We start from the raw sequence: 12,459 nt of genomic DNA, 5'->3' as shown, positions 1-12,459 counted from the left end.
ATTTAAGAACTTCAGAAACATACAAGGAATCAATTTTAAAATACTGCCATAGTAAATTCATGAAATCTACCTTTACACAACCTTCCCACATTCCTCTGCAACTAAATTCTCATGAAAAAAGTTAGCAATTACGGACAGTGAGTCAATAAAGCCAAGTTGTAGTAAACAATATTGCGATATTGTCAGGTTATCAGGAAATGCAAAGGAAGGTGTTCAGACAGCTGGATAGTGCACTGAGAGGAGCTCAGCAATGTGATAAAGCTCTTGCACAGCTTATGTTCATGTCATGCAATACCAAACTACAAAGGTTAAAATCTCATATACTGAGTACCTACTTGGTTGGCTCACAAGTAGTTACTTTTGAGTGGGGCAAAGCCAACTAGGCATTTAGACCTAAAGCAAAATACGCACCTTACTCGAAATTTTACAATTTGCTTGCTTGTTTCATCCACAAGGAAGGTGTGATTAGGAGGATACCAAATTCTGTCAGTCTCATTCATTAACGCAAACAGGTTATAATAAACTGGTGTCACACCTGTAAAGAAAAAAATAAAATATGTATATATCTATATACAATTATGTCATAAGGCATTGCAGATACAAAAACAAACAGTTTGCCTTTGGATATCATTTATGGCAAAATATATTATTTCCCCACCTAAGTCCAGACGGTAAATGGGCGAGAAGGGGATGGAAGGAAGCAGCATCAGTTATTTTTGCCTTGGAGATTGGTTTTCTAAAATGTGTCCCTCTAGATACATTTCTCCATTGCATTAATTTATTTACACAATGTAATATCTGATAAATGTGACAACCACAAAAAGTAGAGATGAGTTGTTAAAGCAAAACTCTGGGGAAAAAAAAATTGTTTACACGTCCTTGTTGCCGATCTCCTACCTTCACCAACTATGCCATTCATGTTCTTCTGAGCTCTATAGTTTCTCTGTAGTAGCCTTCTGATCTTGCTGAAAAAAAACAGTACTGCCCTGTGATATCCTGTTTGTAAGACCGCTGGCTGCTATTCCTCCTGTATCCTCAGGCAGCAGTCTTGTCACTTCCCGGTTGTAGTTCTCTAAAGCGAGCAGGGATCTCCATTTCCTCTCTGCTCGCTGCAGTGGGCGGAGTGGTCTCACAGCCCCCGGTCTGTGCCGCCCATGGAGGTGGTGTCCTTCTCCTCTGCTCCCTGCCAGCACCGCCCCCATCTGTCATCTCGGTGCAGAGCGGGATCATTACCAGGAATCATCCAGATGACAGAGCGGAGCTCTTGGGCTGTGACAGGTCTTGTATGCGAGAACACCGCTCGCGGTAATGTCCCGCCTCCCGTACCAGCATTGGAACAGTGCTCTATTACAATGCCAGTATGGGAAGCAAACGTTACGGCAAGCGGTGTCCTCGCATGAAAGACCTGTCACAGCCCAAGATCTCCACTCTGTCATCCGGATCATTTCTGGTAATGATCCCGCTTTGCACTGGTGGACACAAATAAGACTGCACGGGTGGGCACTGCTGATGCTTTTATGGGCACTGAAAAGCTGCACTAATATGGCAGCACTGATATGCTTACACTTATGCGCACTGATAAGCAGTGGACACCGTCCACTGCCAAATATCTGTAAGAGGGGTTTCCACCATCCCTGTCAAGTTTGCATTTTTGATGTCTTATTTTCAGTTTGCTGTGTAATATATGTGACGTTACGTATCACAGAGACCAGTATTTTGGTAATATTGAAGTTTATTGAGATTTCCATACATTAGAGGGTCCCACCATTATTGTGGTATTGCTTAGTAAGTTAGAGCTGCACTTTTTTTTTTTTTTTCACATGCCTACATTTACTTGTGTCACATGCTAATCTAAAGCAGCTTGGCCCAGCTCTCTGTGTTGCGGCTAGGGATGTGCTCATATACACCATACAGCATTGATTGGTGTTAGAAAGATATTAAACTACAGCAGCAGGAGGAATATTTCTAATACTGCATTACAGCAGAGTACAGTGTGCATAATATATACGTATTTATGGGCATGTGTCTACAGTTCAGTAATGATCACTAGGGATGAGCTCGATGTTCGAGTCGAACGTAAGTGGGACCCCCCCCCCACGCCATTTTTTTAAAAATGTTGATGTGGGGTTCCCCATAATAACCATACCAGACCTGAAGGGCGTGGTATGGAATTTAGAGGGACCCCCACGCAATTATATATTCATACCCGACCCAAAGGACCTGGTAATGGACTGTGGGGGAACCCATGCAGTTTTTTTCCCAATTACATTTATGTGTATTGCCGGGACCGACAATTCATTATAGCCGTGAGTAAGGATGAGCTCAGGCATGTTCGCATGCTCCACGTGCAGAGCCCACCAGGAAGTCGGCGCTCACTGTCTGTGAGTAGGGCAGCGCTGCGCCGACTTCCTGGCGGGCTCTGCACGTGGAGCATGTAAATACGCCTGAGCTCATCCTAAGCTGTGAGTACATTTCAATTACTTTTTTTCCTTTAGAAATCTCATTTTGTGCAGGGACTGTTGTAAACACGGGAAACATGCGCCACTTTACAGGCATTCTATAGACACCCCCCGGGTACGAAATTTAAAGGAATATTTCACTTATATTGTTTCACTTTACGCATTAAAATCACTGCTCCCAAAAAAAAAGGAAGTTTTTGAAACTTTTTTTTTTGCATTGATACATGTTCCCTGGGGCAGGACCCAGGTCCCCAAACGCTTTTTATGACAATAACTTGCATATAAGCCTTTAAAATTAGCACCGTTGATTTTTCATGTTCATGTCCCATAGACTTTAACCATTTGCCTACTGGGCACTTAAACACCCCTCCTGCCCAGACCAGTTTTAAGCTTTCAGGTGCTCTCACACTTTGAATGACAATTACTCAGTCATGCAACACTGTACCCAAATTAATTTTTTGTCCTTTTTTTCCCCACAAATCGAGCTTTCTTTTGGTGGTATTTGATCACCTCTGGGTTTTTTATTTTTTGCACTATAAATGAAAAAAAAAGACCGAAAATTTTGAAAAAAAACGTATATTTGTTTCTGTGACAAAATTATGCAAATTATTAATTTTTCATCATAAAGTTTGGCCACAATTTATACTGCTACATATCTTTGGTAAAAATAACCCAAATTAGTGGATATTATTTGGTCTTTGAAAAAGTTAGAGTCTACAAGCTGTGGTGCGAATCATACAAAATTGATCACATCTGATGTACTGGTGGCCTATCTCACTTCTTGCGACCTGAACAAGTCAGCAAAGTACAAATACCCCCCAAATGACCCCTTTTTGGAAAGTAGACATTCCAAGGTATTTAGTAAGAGGCATGGTGAGCTTTTTGATGTTGTCATTTTTTCCCACAATTCTTTGCAAAATTAACCAGTTCCCGACCAGCGCACGCCGATGTACGTCAGCAGAATGGCACGGGCAGGCATATTGGCATACAGGTACGTCCAATCTTTAATGCCGCCCTGCCATCGTGAGCGCACCGCCGCCGGCGCACTCGCATGCTGGTCGGGACCCCCGTGAGCCTGGTCGCGGGTCCCGCAGACTCGATCATCTCACGGGGTGGCTGAACGGAGAGATGCCGTTGTAAACAGCATCTCCCCGTTCTGCCTAGCAACTAGTGACGCTGATCTCTGCTCCATGTGATTGGAGCAGAGATCAGTGTTCACTAAATGAAAGCCCAGGCCCCCACAGTTAGTAACACACCCCTAGGAACACTTAGCCTCTACACTGCCACCCACTGGTTAACCCCTTCACTGCCAGTGTCATTTACACAGGAATCACTGCATTTATATAGCAGTGATTGATGTATAAATGACAATGGTCCCAAAAATGTGTCAAAAATGTCCGATGTGTCCGCCATAATGTCGCAGTCACAATAAAAATTGCTGATAGCCGCCATTACTAGTAAAAAAAAAAATTATTAATAAAAATGCCATAAAACTATCCCCTATTTTGTAAACGCTATAACTTTTGCGCAAACCAATCAATCGCTTATTGCGATTTTTTTTACCAAAAATATGTAGAAGAATATGTATCGGCCTAAACTGAGGGAAAAAAATGTTTTATGTATTTTTGGGGGATATTATAACAAAAAGTAAAAAATTAGTTTTTTTCAAAATTGTCGCTCTATTTTTGTTTATAGCGCAAAAAATAAAAACCACAGGGGTGATCAAATACCACCAAAAGAAAGCTCTATTTGTGGGGAAAAAAAGGACGTCAATTTTGTTTGGGAGCCATGTCGCATGACCACGCAATTGTCAGTTAAAGCGACGCAGTGCAGAATCGCAAAAAGTGGTCTGGTCTTTGGCCAGCAAAATGGTCCGGGGCTGAAGTGGTTAAGATTTTTTATTTTTTTCCCACAAAATTGTTATTGTAATAGGTTATTTCTCTCACGTGGTATGTGTATACCACAAATGACACCCCCAAAATTCTGCTACTCCTCCTATTACAATACTACATGTGTGGGACTTTTTCACAGCCTGGCCACATTGAGAGGCCCAACATGCAGGGAGCACCATCACGTGTTCTAGGAGCATAAATTACACATACAACTTGTTGACTACCTAGTACACTTTTGAAGGCCCTGGAGCACCAGGACAATGACACGTGGCACTGATGACAGATGGCACCAATATGTGGCACAGATGACAGATGGCACTAATATGTGGCACAGATGACAGATGGCACTAATATTTGGCACAGATGACAGATGGCACTAATATGTGGCACAGATGACAGATGGCACTAATATGTGGCACCGATGACGCATGACACTGATGACAGATGGCACTAAGTGGCATGACACGTGACACTGACAGGTGGCACTGATGACAGATGGCACTAGGGACAAATGGCACTAACAGGCGGCACTGGGGGCGGATGGCACTTTTTTTCCTTTTAACTCATGGCCGCTGCAGCCATTGATCTCTCCCTTCTCACACGCTGTCTGTGTGAGGAGGGAGAGTAGCGGTGAGAGATGATCTCATATGTTTACATATGAGATCATCTCTCATTGGACACACCGATCGCGCTGTAAACGGCCGCTGTGATTGGCCGTTTATAGCGATCTGTGACTGGCTGTGTCCGAGGGACACAGGCAGCACAGAACTTCCCCGATGTGCGCTCGCGGGAGCGCGCATTGCGGAAGTAAACAGGAGGCCATCCAGGGACGGCCTCCCGGCAGTTAGCGTCCGCTCTGTAGCCGTCTTTTGGCTATAGGGCGGGCGCGAAGTGTTTAAAGCAGTTAAGTGATATTTATTTATTTTTACTCTGCATTCCAAAGGCCGTTTTTTGTTTTGCCTCTACATGTGACCAGCAGCAGAGAACTTGAAGGTCCTCCTGCTTATGTTTCCCTGCAGGCAGGCTGGAAAAGTGCTGGGACATGTGACAGCTGTATATCTATTAGGGAAAAGAGGTACTTGGATGTGTTTTTCTTTATTAAAATAATTACAGCGCCATCCATCCACATAGACATAGAAGGGACAATGTAAATTAACCACTTGCTGACCAGCCGCCGTCATACGGCACAATCGTGCGAACGGTTGTAGCTGTACGTCGGCTTCTTTAAGCGGGATAGCAGGCTGCATTGTGGGGGGCGATGCTCGTGACCGCTGGTGGGACGTGTGTGTGTAAGCACACAAATCTCTGTTCTGTCTGGAGAGGAGAGGAGAGGCCATGAGTTCCTAATAGCTAGGAACCACGGTCTGTCATCTCCTATAGTTAGTCCACTCCCCCCCCCAGTTAGAACACACAGTCAAGGAACACAAATAACCCCTTGATTGCCCCCTAGTGTTAACACCTTCCCTGCCAGTGACATATACACAGTAATCAGTGCATTTTTATAGCACTAATTGCTGTATAAATTGTCAATGGTTTGAAAAATGTGTCAAATGTGTCTGATGTGTCCACCATAAAATGCAGATCATTGCCATTACTAGTAAAACAAAAATAATAATAAAAATGCCATAAATCTATCCCTTATTTTGTAGGCGCTATAACTTTTGTGCAAGCCAATCAATATACGCTTATTGTGATTTGTATTACCAAAAATATGTAGAATGCAAATCGGCCTAAACTGAGGAAAAAATGCACTTTAAAAAAAAAAATTTGGGGATATTATAGCAAAAAGTACAAAATATTGCGTTTTTTTTTTGTCAAAATTGTTGCTTTTTGTTTATAGTGCAAAAAAATAAAAGCCACACAGATGATCAAATACCACCAAAAGAAAGCTCTATTTGTGTAAAAAAAAAGGACGTCAATTTTGTTTAGTTACAGCGTTGCAAAACTGCAAAATGGTCAGTTAAAGCGACAGTGCTGAATTACCAAAAAATGGCCTGATCATTTAGCAGCCAAATCTTCCAGGGCTGAAGTGGTTAAACAGTGTGTTTTGTATAATTTTAACCGCTTTCTGACTGCACCGTAGCCGAATGACAGCTACAGCACGGCTCAATAACTCTGGGAGGGCGTACATTGACATCCTCCCAGCATCACGCACCCGGGAATATCCGTGACTGCCAGATCCTGTCACATGTTCAGCCATCCTAACCACCCCCATCCGTTCCAAGCCATACCTATCCATGCCACATCAGTTCTCATCCATGCCACTACAGTTCCTCACAAAAGTGTAATAGGTAGTCAAATTAGATTTGAAATGTATGCCCCTAGAACACCTGACAGTGCTCCCTGCATGTTGGGCCTTTCTGTGTGGCCAGGCTGTGTACATGTGGTATCGTCATACTCAGGAGTAGGAAAATCTATTTTGGGGTGTAATTTTTGGTATGTACATGCTATGTGTTACAAATATTATATAAATGGAAAACTTTGTGTAAAAAAATTAAAAAAAATAAAAAAGGAAAAAAAAATATTAAAAAAAATTCATTTATTTTCTTTACACATTTTCCAAAAAATTGTAGAAAAAAAATGACATGTTCAAAAGACTAATTTTGTCTCATAGGATTATACAATGGGTTGTTTTCTTTCCAAAATGGGGTAATTTTTAGGGCGTTTCCATTGTCCTTGCGCTCCAGGGTCTTTAAAAGTGTAAGAGGTAGTCAAAAAATGATATGCGTAATTTATGCTCCAAGAACGCCTAATGGCGCTCCCTGCATGTTGGGCCTCTGAATGTGGCCACACTGTGTAAAAGTCTCACATGTGGTATCGCTGTATTTAGGAGTAGCAGAATGTGTTTTAGGGTGTAATTTGTCCTATGCATATGCTGTGTGAGAAATAACCTGCTAATATAACAAGTTTCTGGAAAAAAACTAAGAAAAAAAACTTGATATTGCAAAGAATTGTGGGAAAAAATTACAACTTCAAATAAACTCATCATGCTTCTTACTAAATATGTTGGAATGTAAACTTTCCAAAAAGGGCTAATTTGGGGGGTATTTGTACTTTCCTGGTTTGTTAGGGTCTCAAGAAATGAGATTTTTTGAGATTTTCAAAAAATTAGAGGCTGTCAGTACTTCAGGTGTGATCAATTTTCAGTGATTGGCACCACAGCTTGTGGACTCTATAACTTCCACAAAGACCAAATAATATACGCCGATTTGGGTTATTTTTACCAAAGATATGTAGCAGTATAGATTTTGGCCAAAATGTATGAAGAAAAATTACTAATTAGCAAAATTTTATAACAGAAGCAAAGAAAAACTTTTTTTTTTTTTTTTTTTTTTTTTTTTTTTTTACAGAATTTTCCATCTTTTTTCTTTTATAGCGCAAAAAAATAAACAACCCAGCGGTGATTAAATACCACCAAAAGAAATCTCTATTTGTGTGAAAAAACGACAACATTTTCATATAGGTTCAGTGTTGCATAATTAATTTTCATTCAAAATGTGAGAGCACCAAAAACTGAAAATTGGTCTGGTTAGGAAGGGGGTTCAAGTGCCCAATGGGTAAGTGGTTAAATAGCTTTACAAAAGAAGTATGGGTTCACAAAAAAAACATACTCACCTAGATGGCTGCAGCTGTCCCCCACTGGCTCCACACCGAGAACTGAGCGATCAAAGACTGCTGATCGCTTAGTGCTTCTTCTCAGTAACCAGAGAGATGGCGACTGCTTTCAGGCAGAAAAGCTTGACGCACATAAACGCAGCGTTAACGAGTGTTTGGCATTTTCAAGTGTACATTGGATTATAATGCAAAATGAGCAGGAGGGAAATGTTTTGGTAAAAGAAAAAGCTTTAAAAAGGCAAATGGCCATAAACACTCAAACTCTTCTGCAATACGAGCCACCATGAGCATTTTTTATGCGGCTTTTTCCTGCCAGAGGTTCTGGCATTTTTTCAGCCACCTAGTGTGCTTGGCCCCCTAGGATGTTTCCCACAGATGTACTTAACTTGCATTGTCACGATTCATTATTTATCCATGATGCCATCTAAGAACTGTGCTTATATTAGAACCAAATGTAGGAAAAATCATTATAGATGCATTGCCACTGGGTGTAAACTTTTTATTTACCTAGATTATTTTTTAAAGACCAACTCTGGCCAAAATATTATTTTAAAATTGTTGTGAGAGCGGAGAATGAATAAAGCTCAAGTCAGAATTTTACTTGCAGTCTTTTCCAGATTGAAAACAGTTTTTCTGATTTCCAGTTAGGACAGGATGGTAAAACTTTTGAGCAGGAATGCAGACTGCAACAAAGCTTTTTTTTTTTTTTATATTTAAATCCACGGTTACTGGTGACTGTTGAACGTAGTTCTATAGGCTGAAGGTTTTTTAACCTATGCATGAAGGTAAAAAACCTTCTGTGTACAGCAGCCCCCAGCCCCCCCAATATTACCTGAGCCCCATCACAATCCAGTGATGTGCACAAGAGCCTCGGCTCTCCGAGCACTCTCCCTCCTCAGTGGCCTAGACAGCAGGATTAGATTCAATAGCATATAACAGAGAGCATATCTGAATAACTAAAAATAGTGGTGCATTGTGATTGGTCAATAGTTAGGCTGCTTTCACACTGGGGCGGTATTCAGGCGCTACAGCGCTAAAAATAGCGCCTGTGTAACGCCTGAAAAAAACCGGCCCCTTTAACTCCAGTGTGAAAGCCGGAGGGCTTTCACACTGGAGCGATGCGCTGCCAGGACGGTGAAAAAAGTCCTGCTAGCCGCATCTTTGCAGCGGTGAAGGAGCGGTGTATTTACCGCTCCTACCCATTGAAATCAATGGGACACCGCGGCAATACCGCCGGCAAAGCGCCGCTGCAGCGGCGCTTTACGGGCGGGTTTAACCCCTTTTCGGCCGCTAGCGGAGGTTAAAACCACCCCGCTAGCGCCCGCACACCGCCGCTAAAACGACGGTAAAGCGCCGCTAAAAATAGCGGCACTTTACCGCCGATGCCGCTCCAGTGTGAAAGCAGCCTTAAGGAAAAACAGTAACCCTGCTGTTACAACTATATATATATATATATATATATATATATATATATATATATATATATATATATATATATATATATATATATATATATATATATATATAGGTTTATGGCATGACATTTAATTTAAATTAAATAAATTAAACAGTTTTTACCACCACATCAAGCTTTATGGTCTGACATAACATACCAGTGTTGAGAGATTTATAAGGCCAATATATTGAATGTTTTTTTTTTTTTTGCTTTTTTTTTATTCTGCCTGGTGACAAAGTAATTATGGCATGTTATTTCCAACATTTATGTGTAACATGTTTCAAATGGTTTGTGCAATTCGCAAAAAAACAAATGGGATGTTTGTGACATTGGGTGTAGTTTACAATAAAGTATGTGTTTATAGTACAGATTCACAAAAAATCCATAATCAAAAACATTAATTTGATTTTACATGGGTGTGACAGGCCACAAACAGAAATTGCTTTGCCATATATGCAGATGTTACAGTCTTGCACAATATAATAGTTCTTGGCAGGCCTTTGCTATGCCTACGTGCAGCTAAACCCAGGAGTTGCTCATAATAATTAGGATGATAGAATGAATGACTAATAAAGTAAAACAAAAACACAAGTAGTTTATCTAGAAGACATCTTTGTTCACTTGCTGTTTTGTGTGACAACTCTCTATGTACACAATTATCTAATGTATACCATCTGTAAAATAAATGCAAAATACAACTATATATGTGTATATCAAAACAAAAAAAACAATGTACTAAAAAAAAAAAGTTGCTTTCTGCATATACGGTACCTTGGGCTACCCTGACCACTCCCTTCTCCATTTCTTAAGCTTAAGGAGCGTGTTGTCATCAAGCAGCCTTTCCAAAACAGATGGGTTTGGCAAAACATGTGAATGTAGATGCGTAACCACAATCTGAATAGTATGTGGCACTACCCACCCCTGGGAGATCCCAAATAATCAATTAACGGGAAGTAAAAATGGATATATAGTTCAATCTTCTGTATCAAACCCCACAGTTCATTGTGGCCTGCAACCGGTTACCAAATAATTTAAAATGGTAGTAAATGCTCCATGATGAATTTCCCCAATAAATAATTTTACTAGTCGCTTTGTGTAAAATCATTCCAACAGTCTCCGTTTTTTTTTGTAATCAGTCCTGTTTCTTATCCCCACTTATAGTGCTGTCAGTCCTTTCATTATATGCCATTGCTCACTCATTTCCTCTACAGCACCAAAATACTGCAAGATTTTAGTCCCATTCACAAGTTCCTGATAAATCCCATGCGATTTACAACGTCACAGGGGGTGTACAGCACAGTGTGGACTCAGAAGACATTAGCTGACATGGCACCGGCTTCTCCCGAAGAGGAAGATTTTACAAAACACTAGAAAATAAGAGACATACGAAGGGGCTTAACATTAATGCAGATTGTTTTTTAAAGCTTTACTGTACTGCCTTTATTAAGAAGGAGCTTTACGTGGCCCTCACTCTTCAAAAGGTTGAGCACTCCTGCTATAGAAGGTATATAAAGTGGCAAAAAAAAGGATATAACTTTAGACATAAATATTTATACAAAAATAATTCTGAGAGCAGTTAAAAATATGCTTAAAGTGTAAGGAAACCCCCTCCTATCATTTTTAATTCATCATTTTACAACTGCCATGATGCTGCACATGTGATCAGTTTAGACACCAGCCATTGAATGGTTTGACAGTTTGGTTGAGAGCACAACCAATAGGAGTGTCACATTTCCGGCATGTGCCAGAAATGAAACTGTTTTATAGATGGGTTCACTTCCACTTTAAGGCCCTGATCACAACTATTCATCCGAATGATCTACAATGCATCAATACACATGTTACTTGTCAACCCAATGTTTTCAATAAACGGGTCTGCTTCATGTATACGAGGATGTCCTCAGAAGCATCATGGAAAATAGTCCAGGTAGGTTTTTTCATCCATTGATGTATGTTGAGGGGCACATAGCAGTCAATAGGAGCTGAAGAAAATGCACAATACATAAGTTTTCATCCACTACAAATGCTTAGTTACTGAGGCTCAATCCTGGCAACTGCCATGTGCAGCTTGACTGGCTATATTTTAGAAAATGTCAGGAACCTCCCACCCTAGCTGCTGAATACCTATGCATAATTCAAATGTGCGGAAATGTGTGAAAATGAGCATCAAAAAACGAATGAAAAATTGCTTAAAACAAAAGTTCTCAGGTGTGAAGCCGGCCTGAATTTAAAATAACATGTTACAAAGATGTTTTTTTCATAAATCTTTACCCACATTTGTTGCCAATATTGCATTCCTATCCTGAAACCATACAATTCAACTACAGTTGTCAGTCATAAAATGTGTTATAGAGAGGGGTTTGGGGGATAAAATTATTTTGCATATACCAAGTATGCAAATTTGAATCTACAACTTAATGAAAAAAATAAAAATAATAATGTAAATGTTCAACGGCTGTTTACATGGTCTTATAGTGTTTACCTTTTGACATGGTGTTCTAAAATGTTCTTTCTAATCTCCTTTAGACAACTCTCTTCTTTGCTTTCTTTGGTCCATATTTAGTGCAGTGCACATTCTGGTACCAAACACCATTTAAATAGGTCGTCTGATTACAAAAATAAAGATCTTTTATGTGTGGTACTAATTACAGAAAATCGTTCGTTTGAAATTCACTATTCTAGGGGTAGCAACAAATCTGCCCAGGCCATTTTAGAATGTTTGTACAATAAGCAATAATTTATCTTTTTTCGGAAGAGGCGTGGCCGGGCCCTGGAGCGTAGTTGCAAAAATGGAGGTCAAGCTGGAGGTTTTTAGGATGATGCTCTATCTCTCGTTCCCAGTGACAATGTTTTGGATCTCAAATCAACCAGAATATTTTGAAGAATACATTGTGAAGCGAAAGAGGGATATTTATCCCCCCAGAAAAGGATGACGTGAAGCAGCAGTTACAGGAGGCAAAAGAAGCCGCTAGACAGCAAAGAGAGAAGCTGTACGCGCAGGACTAGAAGGCATCCAGCAGAAGGCGTTGTTCCTTCA

The 12,459-nt window shown here is 40.4% G+C and overlaps 1 protein-coding gene across 1 annotated transcript in view; it reads right to left on the bottom strand.

Moving 5' to 3' along the window:
* JAK2 (Janus kinase 2) overlaps positions 1 to 12,459 on the bottom strand; it is a 338,166-nt gene that overhangs the window by 209,208 nt on the left and 116,499 nt on the right. Inside the window, exon 3 of the mRNA XM_077475037.1 lies at positions 412 to 535. Within this exon, the coding sequence (XP_077331163.1) occupies positions 412 to 535 (124 nt within the window). The remainder of the gene's footprint in view (positions 1 to 411; positions 536 to 12,459) is intronic.

Source organism: Lithobates pipiens, unplaced genomic scaffold (genome assembly GCF_037356315.1).
Source record: "Lithobates pipiens isolate NorthernLeopardFrog02 unplaced genomic scaffold, aLitPip1_a1.2 Scaffold_13, whole genome shotgun sequence".
Lineage (NCBI taxonomy): Eukaryota > Metazoa > Chordata > Amphibia > Anura > Ranidae > Lithobates > Lithobates pipiens.
Note: the sequence above shows the minus strand (reverse complement) of the source record. Positions and strands in the feature narration are given on the sequence as shown.